We start from the raw sequence: 13,270 nt of genomic DNA on the forward strand, positions 1-13,270 counted from the left end.
GTAGAACTGCTAGGGTTTTTACACAGTCCAAAGTAACAAATAACATGTTTTTTTTTAAATGGACTGTACAAGTGATACATTTGTGACATCAATATAAAACAAATCAATACAGTCATACAACATCTGCATTTAAATCATTGACATGTAATATTTTAGCTATTTATTCAGAGAGACTAACAGTTAGGTAATTGATCTTAAGATAGCTAGGTGACACTACCGCATACAGTGAAATACACTGTATACAAACATTCCATTCCAGCTAAACAACGGAAATATAGCATTAAGGAAAAAATAAAACACATTTTAATACACATCTAGAAATCTATGAATAAAAAAAAATATCTGAGAACAGTCATATTTTACACACATATTAAGCAATCATTTCTAGTGAGAAAAAAAAACACAAAATGAAAAATGTGTGGATTTTGCGTTTTGGAAATAAACTCTTTTGAACACCTCCACGTGGTTTGTTTTTAAACATATGAGCAACGGAGATTACATTTCATGCTGTGATGTTCACATTGTATACAAATGACACTTCTTCTTTGCATACACTGTATAAGACTCCTATGCGAATAAAAGTGAGGTTCTGTCGTGTCCTGCAGGCCTCAAGACCATTGTGGGAGCGCTGATCCAGTCAGTGAAGAAACTGTCAGACGTGATGATCCTCACTGTATTCTGCCTAAGTGTCTTTGCCCTAGTAGGGCTGCAGCTGTTTATGGGCAATTTAAGAAACAAATGTTTAAGGATCCGTCCTAACTCAACCAACCTCTTGAATGATACATTGGACTTTAATGGGAAGGAGTATAATGATGGGGACTTTAACGAGACCGTCCCGTTCAACTGGACCAATTACACTAATAATCCTGGTAAGCATGTTTTTTTGGCTTTAGACAGTCATTGGAGGGTGAACGCCATGCTAGTAACCACGGACCACAGTGAGTGAGTCACAGCTCATTGCTAATAGCCAAACAGCCCCGGCTGAAGAGCGTAATGTAAAATGACAGGAATGGCTGAGAGGGTTTTGTAAGAGCTTCTGGTGGGAAGTAGTGTGGCTGATCATCATAACACTGCCGGTTTGTGGATGATACTAGTGGCATGTTTAGCTTGTCAACACGGAGGGCTTTGAGTCACCACCCAAATGGGGAAAATGGCACCTGGATGGCCATGACACTAGGACCTGGGCAGTCATGGGGTCAAAGGAGAGACAATAGATAAGAGAAAAGGAAAGGGCTTTTCAGGACTAAGTCTTTGAACTGTTCACTAGTTACAATGCTGTGATGATGGAGGTGAGAATGAAAATCATTTCTCTTTTTTGCAGTTGACGAAAGATTGACTTGTCTCTTTTTCCTGTAGATAATTATTACTACCTCCCAGGTAAAAGGGATGCTTTGCTTTGTGGAAATGGCAGTGGTGCTGGGTAAGATTGAGCCCACATTACTATCTTTGTGTCTGATTGTCAGGATGCACTAATGATTGTGCTTGCGTTTGTTTGTGTGTGTGCGTGTGCGTACCTGCGTGCGGTCGTGCATGTCTTTGTGCGTTAACATCAAAATTAGACTTCACAGGATATTGGGAATGCAGTGATGGTGATTCTGATTCTGTTTGAGTTTCCCAGGCTTGTTGTTTGTTGTAGGCTGTGTCCAGAGGGATACTGGTGCGTCAAAGCGGGCCGGAACCCAGACTTCGGCTACACCAGCTTTGACACGTTCAGCTGGGCCTTCCTGTCTCTGTTCAGACTGATGACTCAGGACTACTGGGAGAACCTCTACCAGCAGGTCTGTCTCATAGAGATGTACTAGAGAGCTCATCTCCTGTCTTTGCAATGGCCGCTTTTTGTGGCAGCTTGGCAAGTGCCATTGAGGGCTATCTCCATTTTAAAGTAGTCCATGTCTTCCTCTTTTACTTCTATGAGTGTATTGGTAGTTTGTACATATATTTAATACGTGCTTACTGTGCTGTAGTGTATCATCTAAACAGGTATAAAGCCAAGGTTGGTGATTAACTGCCACCTGTAATTGAGGAATGTTTGCTCAGGAGTATAATTCATTGGCTTAACCCTTCCGCTGACCAGGATGGAATTTTGTGATCGTTCGTTAACCCATAGCAAGTCCCACCATGTTAACTACTTCAAAATGGTGAAAGCTCTCATTGGAAGCCTGGTGGAACCAGCCTGATTGCCATCCCTTACAGAATTGTGAAGGCAGTGATCAGGCTGGTTCCCCAAGCCTTCTTCAAGGGGCGCTACCCTTGCCAAAAAAGGCTTTGGGCCAAGTGCGCCCTCTATCCCAACTCTATGGTCTGTCTGCATTATGACGTGATACTGGGGGCTTTTTTACAGGCAAAAGGACTGCTAGTGTTGTCGTTGCATTGGACAGACTCATTTGTGCCAGCTTCTGTGCTCAGTGGAGATCCCTGTGTTCCTGTGCTTCTGACTGCACCTGTGAGGAACACTATGGGCTCTAATTTTGTCTGGTGTTAAACCAACGCCCAGCACAATTGTCAAATGCATGCTTGTTTGCAATTTCAACCTGTTGAAGCCGGGCACTCTTCTATTTTCAAACCATATGCCAGGATTGGTCATTTACCTGTCTTAAATGAGCTTGCATGTGCTAAGATTGGAGGGTTGGCATTATCTAAGATGTGTCTTTAAAAACGTGTGCCAAAGTGCCAATTTCAGTATGCGCTGCTTGGGATATTTAAGACCAACCGAATACTGGACTTTTAACAATTGATTTTAACAATGGAAGCAAAGCCTATCCAGCTGTGACACGCAGTGCCCATATGCACATGGCGCAAGTGAGATGAGCTTTTTGGGCCTGTAAACCTTGTATTTAGAAACGTGAAAAACAAACGTTTTTTTCCCATTTAGTTTCCTTTCATTAAAAACCAAGCATACACAGTAAAATTGCAAGAGTTAATTCAACTCATATGGAGTCGAATTTAACAACATTTTGGTGTTTATATAGTCCAACCCCCATTTTGTCTTAAAACTACTCTGATCATGGTGTTGATATTGCTGGAGTTAACACGACACTAAATTAATTAACAATCAACTCCAGCAGAGTACATTTCTCTTTCGGTTGACTTCCTTTAAGTAATAAGGGTGTAATGCCTTATTTGAATATTTCTTAATGTGTCACATTATGGTAGCTTGCAATATAATATTCAATCTCTGTTAGCTCCAATTTGGAGGAAGATATCTGGCACTTTTACATCACCCCCAACTTGCCTTTAGAACACCTGTCAGAGTAGGGAAGACAATACAGTGCATGGAGACTACCAACATCAAACTGGAACAACTATCTCACTAACAGCTGCTATGAATCCAACCACTTACAGATTGGATTAGTTTAGAAAAATGTACGTTTCTGATCTTATCTTAGTGTAGCATCAGATTTTTAAAAAACAATGTACATGTGAAAACAGGGTTTGGGTCGTGAGACCGCTTTGAAATGAATCTTCATCACCAAAGCTTTCACAGCAAAACAGTGAGTGGACATCCACATTTTATCTATGTAGGCTAATACATTGTTTTCGCCGGCTCCTGTTATTATTTTGGAAGTGCATAAAAAAACTCCATCTAGGTCGTATGCCCAAAATGGAGCAAAAGATTAGATAATCCGGGGACACTCATATTTAGAAACATTTAAGTTGTTTTTTCCGTTTCGTTTGATAAAAAAAAAGCGTACCTTACTATAACGAAAGCTGCTTCAACAGCAAAGCGTCTGGTGTCTTTATAATTCCCGAGCAGCCTATCCATAAAAGGATTCTAGTCGCGAGGCTTTTGCTGACATGCTTTTGTATTATTCACAATTCCCATCTGCATACCTGCAGTGCTCCATTCGGCTTGTATCCATCCCCGTTGTCCGTTTACCAGTTACGTAACCAGCCTCTTGTCCGGTTACCAGATACGTAACCAGCCTCTTGTCCGGTTACCAGTTACGTAACCAGCCTCTTGTCCGGTTACCAGTTACGTAACCAGCCTCTTGTCCGGTTACCAGGTACGTAACCAACCTCTTGTCCGGTTACCAGTTACGTAACCAGCCTCTTGTCCGGTTACCAGTTACGTAACCAACCTCTTGTCCGGTTACCAGTTACGTAACCAACCTCTTGTCCGTTTGATTAAAAAAAAAGCGTACCTTACTATAATGAAAGCTGCTTCAACAGCAAAGCGTCTGGTGTCTTTATAATTCCCGAGCAGCCTATCCATAAAAGGATTCTAGTCGCGAGGCTTTTGCTGACATGCTTTTGTATTATTCACAATTCCCATCTGCATACCTGCAGTGCTCCATTCGGCTTGTATCCATCTCCGTTGTCCGGTTACCAGTTACGTAACCAGCCTCTTGTCCGGTTACCAGTTACATAACCAGCCTCTTGTCCGGTTACCAGATACGTAACCAGCCTCTTGTCCGGTTACCAGTTACGTAACCAGCCTCTAGTCCGGTTACCAGTTTACCAGATACGTAACCAGCCTCTTGTCCGGTTACCAGATACGTAACCAGCCTCTTGTCCGGTTACCAGTTACGTAACCAGCCTCTTGTCCGGTTACCAGTTACGTAACCAACCTCTTGTCCGGTTACCAGTTACGTAACCAACCTCTTGTCCGGTTACCAGATACGTAACCAACCTCTTGTCCGGTTACCAGTTACGTAACCAACCTCTTGTCCGGTTACCAGATACGTAACCAGCCTCTTGTCCGGTTACCAGTTACGTAACCAGCCTCTTGTCCGGTTACCAGTTACGTAACCAACCTCTTGTCCGGTTACCAGTTACGTAACCAACCTCTTGTCCGTTTGATTAAAAAAAAGCGTACCTTACTATAACGAAAGCTGCTTCAACAGCAAAGCGTCTGGTGTCTTTATAATTCCCGAGCAGCCTATCCATAAAAGGATTCTAGTCGCGAGGCTTTTGCTGACATGCTTTTGTATAATTCACAATTCCCATCTGCATACCTTCAGTGCTCCATTCGGCTTGTATCCATCCCCGTTGTCCGTTTACCAGTTACGTAACCAGCCTCTTGTCCGGTTATCCAGATACGTAACCAGCCTCTTGTCCGGTTACCAGTTACGTAACCAGCCTCTTGTCCGGTTACCAGTTACGTAACCAGCCTCTTGTCCGGTTACCAGTTACGTAACCAACCTCTTGTCCGGTTACCAGTTACGTAACCAGCCTCTTGTCCGGTTACCAGTTACGTAACCAACCTCTTGTCCGGTTACCAGTTACGTAACCAACCTCTTGTCCGTTTGATTAAAAAAAAAGCGTACCTTACTATAACGAAAGCTGCTTCAACAGCAAAGCGTCTGGTGTCTTTATAGTTCCCGAGCAGCCTATCCATAAAAGGATTCTAGTCGCGAGGCTTTTGCTGACATGCTTTTGTATTATTCACAATTCCCATCTGCATATCTGCAGTGCTCCATTCGGCTTGTATCCATCCCCGTTGTCCGGTTACCAGATACGTACCCAGCCTCTTGTCCGGTCACCAGATACGTAACCAGCCTCTTGTCCGGTTACCAGTTACGTAACCAGCCTCTTGTCCGGTTACCAGTTACGTAACCAGCCTCTTGTCCGGTTACCAGTTACGTAACCAACCTCTTGTCCGGTTACCAGTTACGTAACCAACCTCTTGTCCGGTTACCAGATACGTAACCAGCCTCTTGTCCGGTTACCAGTTACGTAACCAGCCTCTTGTCCGGTTACCAGTTACGTAACCAACCTCTTGTCCGGTTACCAGTTACGTAACCAGCCTCTTGTCCGGTTACCAGATACTTAACCAGCCTCTTGTCCAGTTATCAGATACTTAACCAGCCTCTTGTCCGGTTACCAGTTTACCAGATACGTAACCAGCCTCTTGTCCGGTTACCAGATACGTAATCAACCTCTAGTCCGGTTACCAGATACATAACCAGCCTCTAGTCCGGTTACCAGATACGTAACCAGCCTCTTGTCCGGTTACCAGTTACGTAACCAGCCTCTTGTCCGGTTACCAGATACGCTCCTCCAAACGTAGGCTATTCAAATAGTGCTGTCTTATAATGGCAGGCTAGATAATGACTAGGCTATATCTTGCTTATTGAGAACGTGCTTCACACATACAACACAGTTTACGGGAGCCTAGTCATTTTTACTTGAGGAGAAGTGCGTTGCGGAAAGGCCTATACTCATTGAAGCCAACTACAACAATGTTGACTGTCAACATCAACCATATTGAGCAACCACTGGATGTTAAAAATAGTTTTTTTTACTGTTGCTATCCCATGTTACTGTAACCTATGCTATTTTAAAAAACGTAGGATCAATCCACAATGGACTAGGACCAGAATATTTCGTGTCCCCAGCCGAATTGGAGTTGAAAACAACACAAAAACCTGCAGAACTTGAGACAAAAGCATGCAGTAATAAGCCATGGAACACCTTGATTGGCCAGTGAGTGGCCACGCCCTCGTCACACCTACACCACCGCCAGCAATTGCGCTCAAAATAACGGCTGTGAAAACAGCAACAATATTTCTGACACACCCCTGGACATATAGCACTACCATCCGTGCTTAGATTTACCAATGCGTTAGGTTTGTTCAAGTAGATCCTGGCCCTAGTTTGTGACATGTTTAACTCGAGGGGTACAGGTTCTCTTGAAAACACAAAGACAGGCATCATTTGCTGTGTGATGAAAATTAGTACATTCTCCCATTACAAAACAGAAATCAAAAAGAAGACTGCCTGTTCAAGCAACCTCCTTATGGAGGGCAGGTACATTTCTGCTCGAGGAAACAGAGATCTGTCGCATCATGACTAAAGCAAAGACACCATGTCTTTTTGAATGCATTGTTGTCCCTTGAATAGAGAGATCAGCGAAGCATTCTGAGCAAATACTACAGAACAATACACCAGATCAGGTGTGCAATGTCACAGGGTTCATGTGCATGTTCCAAATGGCTGGTTACGTGAGCAGACATTTTATGCATGTTTTATCATGGTCCTTTTAGTGTTCAACTAGCATCCCCTTAATGGAGATATGTTATCCGGGGTGTAATAGGAACGACGGGCGATTTACTTGGGAGATATGTTCGAAGAGGTTGTAAGAAATGTGTCACAAGAGGTGTTCCTCTTCCAGACCCTGCGGGCTGCTGGGAAGCCGTATATGATCTTCTTTGTGCTGGTCATCTTCCTGGGCTCCTTCTACCTGATCAACCTGATCCTGGCTGTGGTTGCCATGGCGTACGACGAGCAGAACCAGGCCACCATGGAGGAAGCTCAGAAGAAGGAGGAGGAGTTCCAGGCCATGCTGGAGCAGCTGAGAAGACAGCAGGAGGATGCACAGGTATAGGATATCCCCCCATTTCAACTCTAATATGCCAAACATTACAGCACACTCATTAATTACAACAACCATGGAATTCCTTTAATAGTAATTTCCATTGCTGGTGATGTATGAAGAGTTTCATTCCTAAACGCTATATATCCATTATCAGAAATGTAGGTACAACCTTTTGTTGTTTAAAGAAATGGTGAAAGAGATGGGTGTGTTTTTTCCACTATCTTTTTAGTTCAGTGACAGACATGTATTTGTTTAAAATCTATCGCTTGATGGTTTCATTTCGGAGAGACAAATAATCAAGGTTTTTTGTTGTTGCAAAAATGCTAGATATCTGCCTCATTCTCAGAGAAATAAGTAGTACTGCTAGGTTTTACACAGTCAAATGTAACAACTAATGGCATTTCTAATAGAGCTGTACAAATTATACATTTGTGACATTCATATTTTAAAACAAATGTTGCAAACATTTCTTATCCGGAGCAACTTACAATTCATGCATTCCTCTTAAGATAGCTTGGTAAAACAACCACATATTACAGTCAAATATAGAGGATACGAACATTCCATTCCAGCTAAACAATGGATATACACTGAGTGTACAAAACATGATTTCCATGACATAGGTGAATACTGATGAAAGCTATGATCCCTCATTGATTTGTTTCACTTGTTAAATCCACTTCAATCAGTGTAGATGAAGGAGAGGAGACAGGTTCAAGAAGGATCTTTCAGCCTTGACACAATTGAGACATGGATTTTGTATGTGTGCCATTCAGAGGGTGAATGGGCAAGGCAAAATATGTACAGTATGTGCCTTTGAACGGGGAATGGTTTGTATCAAGAACTGCAACGCTGCTGAGTTTTTCATGCTCAGCAGTTTTACACACATATGAAGGCACCCATAAACAATCATTTCTCGTGGAAAACACACAAATGTGAAAAAATAGTGGATATAGCATTTTGGAAATCTACTCTTCATATTCTTATTTATCTTAAACTGAAAATGGCCAAGATTTTTTAAAGAATTCAGATAACAAATGTTCAAAGGTATTCAACGGTAAATGTGTTTTAATCTAAATTTAGAAGGCATTTAATAGCCCATTGTGTCTATTTCTCACGTATTTCCCCTGACGGCCATAGCTTAGGTGTGTTGATTGGTTCACAGGCGGCGGCAACGGTGATGCCGGCTGAGAGTGGGGAGTTCGGTAAGAGAGGGGACCTCACTGAGTCCTCCTCAGAGGCCTCCAAACTCAGCTCCAAGAGCGCCAAAGAGAGGCGCAACAGGCGCAAGAAGAGGAAGCAGAGGGAGGAGGAGGAGAGAGAGGACAATGACAAGTGGCACAGGTCTGAGTCCGAAAGCAGTATGAAAAAGAATCACTTCCGCTTCTCCATGGATGCCTCTAACCTGCACAACTATGACATGAGCTGTTCAACACCATACCAGGTCAGGATAATTTAACATACTGCTTTACCCTACCTTTACCTTTGGCTGTCAAAAGCATGTGTGCTCGCTGTATTGGTGAATTGTTGTGCATGCTACACACTCCTTAGTGAATCTATTCATCTCATCATCATTATTATTTTTGGCATTATCAATATCAACGCTACCTTATCATCTTCATTTTCAGCAGCACCGTCATCGTTCTTTGCATTATCATCGTAATCACTATCCTCCTCATCAGCATCCTCATCATCATCCTCATCAGCAGAGGCAACAGGATTGTGCTTGTTGTCATTATCATCATTATCACCTTCATTGTGCTCTTGCACATTTCCTTTTATATTATCCCTGAGGTCATCTTCTAGATCAGGTATTCCCAAACTGGGGTACGCACAATGCCGTCGGGGGTATGCCAAATAAATCAAAATAAATTCTTCAGTACATTTATATTTTCCAACGGGGCTATACATTTGGGTGAGGTTTTTTTTCCCGCCTGAGTACCCTCATTTCACTGCCAAAAATAAAATGAAACCATCTACTGTTCAGCGAAAGAACAACACAATGTCAAATACAGGTAGACATGTCAAATAATTAACATCCAATCACATTAACCGTTACTGTCTCGCGGGAAACCTTCACTCTTGCGCAGACATTTAGAAACGAAACATGACAATTTGAAAAATAAGCCAAGGGAGTTTTTTTTAAGTGAGAAGAAAGACAACTTTCGAGTAATAAGACATATAAAAGCAACAGATACCAATAATAAGAAGGGGCTAGAAGCATATAGCTTATATGGTGAGTTACTGAGTGGCTAGGACAGGCAAGCCCCAAACTATTGTGGAGGACTTAATTCTTCCTGCTACCACGGATATGGAAGGGACAATGCTGGGGGAAAAGGCCAACAAAAACTATACAGACAATGCCTTCATCAAACAACACTGTTTCACGATGACTCAGTGACATGGCAGGAAATGTTTTGAAACAATTTCTGCTTCGCATACAAGCCAGCGAATTCTATGCATTACAGCTGGATGAGTCAACAGGGCCTGGCACAGCTCCTGGTATATGTCTGTTACATTAATGGGGGGTCAATTAAGGAAGACATCCTATTCTGCTAACCACTGGAAACCAGGACAACAGGAGAGGATATTTTGAAAGTACTGGACAGCTTTGTGACATTACATGGACATTGGTGGTCATGACAGGGAGACATAATGGAGTGGTAACGCGCGTGCAAGCAGTTGCTCCCGACGCCACTTGGGTACCAAGAGGCTCTTGGTGTCAAGGGAATGCCTGACAGCTTGAAAGATGTTTTGGGCACTACAGTGAAAATGGTTAACCCTTTTTAACCTCTAGCGTCGAGCAATCCCGTATCCGGGAGCGCAATCATAGCCTCAAGCTCATTAGCATAACGCAACGTTAACTATTCATGAAAATTGCAAATGAAATGAAATAAATATATTGGCTCAAAAGCTTAGCCTTTTGTTAACAACACTGTCATCTCAGATTTTCAAAATATGCTTTTCAACCATAGCTACACAAGCATTTGTGTAAGAGTATTGATAGCTAGCATAGCATTAAGCCTATCATTCTGCAGGCAACATTTTCACAAAAACAAGAAAAGCATTCAAATAAAATCATTTACCTTTGAAGAACTTCAGATATTTTCAATGAGGAGACTCTCAGTTAGATAGCAAATATTCAGTTTTTCCAAAAAGATTATTTGTGTAGGAGAAATCGCTCCATTGTGTTCAGCAAGTTTGGCTAAGAAAAAAAAACGAAAACTCAGTCATTACAACGCCAAACTTTTTTCCAAATTAACTACATAATATCGACAGTAACATGGCAAACGTTGTTTAGAATCAATCCTCAAGGTGTTTTTCACATATCTATTCGATGATAAATTATTCGTGGCAGTTGCCTTTCTCCTCTGAACCAAATGGAAAAGTGGGCGCAGCTGGAGATTGCGCAATAATTTTGACGGAGGACACCAAGCGGACACCTGGTAAATGTCTCTCTTATGGTCAATCTTCCAATGATATGCCTACAAATACGTCACAATGCTGCAGACACCTTGGGGAAACGACAGAAAGTGTCGGCTCATTCCTGGCGCATTCACAACCATATAAGGAGACATTGGAACACAGCGCATTCAAAATCTGGGGCATTTCCTGTATGAAATTTCATCTTGGTTTCGCCTGTAGCATTAGTTCTGTGGCACTCACAGACAATATCTTTGCAGTTTTGGAAACGTCAGTGTTTTCTTTCCAAAGCTGTCAATTATATGCATAGTCGAGCATCTTTTCGTGACAAAATATCTTGTTTAAAATGGGAATGTTTTTTTTATCCAAAAATTAAAAGAGCGCCCCCTATATCGAAGAAGTTAATCAAGGCCCCTGAACTCTCGTGTATTTTCTGCTTATGCAATGTAATGCTTTTACAACATACAGAAGTACGCTGGTTATTAAGGGGCAAAGTATTGACACGTTTATTGGAATTGAGAGATGAGCTTAAAGTTTTCTTTACTGACCATAATTTTCACTTGTCTGACCGCTTGCATGATGACGAGTTTCTCACACGACTGGCCTACGACTGGCCTCCCTGGGTATTCTCGTCTGAATGATCTGAATCAGGGATTACATGGACTCTCCGCAACTGTATTCAATGTGCGGGACAGAATTGAGGCTATGATTAAGAAGTTGAAGCTCCTTTCTGTCTGCATTAGCATGGACAACACACAGGTCTTTCCATCATTCCGTCAAATGTGATATAGCGAAGCACCTGAGTGAGCTGGGTGCGCAATTCCGCAGGTACTTTTCCCGAAATGGATGACACAAAGAGCTGGATTCGTTATCCCTTTTATGCCCTGCCTCCAGTCCACTTACCGATAACTGAACAAGAGAACCTCATCGAAATTTCAACAAGCGGTTCTGTGAAAATTAATTTTAATCAGAAGCCACTGACAGATTTCTGGATAGGGCTGTGCTCAGAGTTTCTTGTCTTGGCAAATCGCGCTGTTATGACACTGATGTCCTTTGCAACCACGTACTTATGTGAGAGTAGATTCCCGGCCCTCACTAAATACAGGCACAGACTGTGTGTGGGAAATGATTTAAAACTGAGACTCGCTCCAATACAACCCAACATTGCAGAGTTACGTGCATCCTTTGAAGCACAACCTTCTCATTAACCTGTGGGGAGTTATTCACCATTTTTTATGAACAAATAAGGTTTTATATGTAAGATGGCTAAATAACGAGCAACATTATTGATTATTATTATATTTTTATTTGTGCTCTGGTCCTATAAGAGCTCTTTGTCACTTCCCACGAGCCGGGTTGTGACAAAAACTGCCACTCATTCTTATGTATTATATTGTATGTGTGTGTGGCAGGCTTACAATGATGGGAAAAAACAAACATTTGAGAGTCCACTGACCCTGGTGCTAGAGGGGGTATGCAGCTGGAGGGTGAAGGTTTGAAAGGGTACGGGACTATAAAAAGTTTGGGAACTACTGCTCTAGATAATCAACATCATTGCATCATCTTCATCACAATCACCCTCTGCAGGACCCATTCTTCCATCTTAAATTACTCCACTTCTCAACCCATGCTTATGCCAGGGACAGGCACTGAGGAATGTATTTTTCTCCCAGTCCTTCCTGAGTATCCGCGGATCCCTGTTCTCGTCCAGACGGAACAGCCGGGCTAGCCTCTACAGCTTCCGGGACCGTGCACGGGACATCGGCTCGGAGAACGACTTTGCCGACGATGAGAACAGCACTTTCGAGGACAACGACAGTCGCCGGGGCTCTCTGTTTGTCCCTCGGCGGAGCGATCGGCGCTCCAGCAACGTGAGCCAGAACAGCATGCCATCACACGTCGTGCTGCCAGCAAATGGGAAGATGCACAGCTCCGTCGACTGCAACGGGGTGGTGTCCCTAGTGGGCGGGGCTTCACTCCCCAAGTCACCTGAGGGACTCCTTCTGCCAGAGGTGACAGTAGATGAGGCCTCTACTGATGAAAATGCAAGGAAGTGTAGTTTAGCCTGGATGGCCTAAATCAGTTCTGTTCTGCTGTCTCTAAACCAGTTATGTTCTGCTGTCTCTAAACCAGTTCTGTTCTGCTGTCTCTAAACCAGTTCTGTTCTGTTTCTGCCTGCCGTGCCTCTACTCTAGCTCGGCTGTGGTCTTGCAGTGTGCATCTTGTTCCTTTCCTTCTCTCTCTTCCTTCTTTCTCTCCTTGACTACCTAAACATTACTTATGGTATATTTACATACAGTTACACACTAAAGATTACATTTGGTTAAAAATAATAAATATAAGGCAGTATTAAACAGGTTTGGATTTTCATATAGAATTCTATTTATTCCATATAGATATATATTTCTATTGACGTGATTAGAAATACAGTATTTTTTGGTTGAACAGATAATGACTTCCTGGTTAAGAGATTAATTGGCCCTTGAACATGGCCATCTTTGGTGGTTACATTGTGCTGAGATACAGAAT

General features: G+C 42.5%; 1 protein-coding gene across 1 annotated transcript in view; it reads left to right on the plus strand.

Moving 5' to 3' along the window:
* scn1laa (sodium channel, voltage-gated, type I-like, alpha) overlaps window positions 1–13,270 on the plus strand; it is a 52,173-nt gene that overhangs the window by 19,013 nt on the left and 19,890 nt on the right. Inside the window, 6 exon segments of the mRNA XM_064975951.1 lie at window positions 606–869; window positions 1,357–1,420; window positions 1,637–1,778; window positions 7,115–7,321; window positions 8,484–8,762; window positions 12,415–12,753. Coding sequence (XP_064832023.1) covers window positions 606–869; window positions 1,357–1,420; window positions 1,637–1,778; window positions 7,115–7,321; window positions 8,484–8,762; window positions 12,415–12,753 — 1,295 coding nt within the window.

This window comes from Oncorhynchus masou, chromosome 10, assembly GCF_036934945.1.
Source record: "Oncorhynchus masou masou isolate Uvic2021 chromosome 10, UVic_Omas_1.1, whole genome shotgun sequence".
Classification (NCBI taxonomy): domain Eukaryota; kingdom Metazoa; phylum Chordata; class Actinopteri; order Salmoniformes; family Salmonidae; genus Oncorhynchus; species Oncorhynchus masou.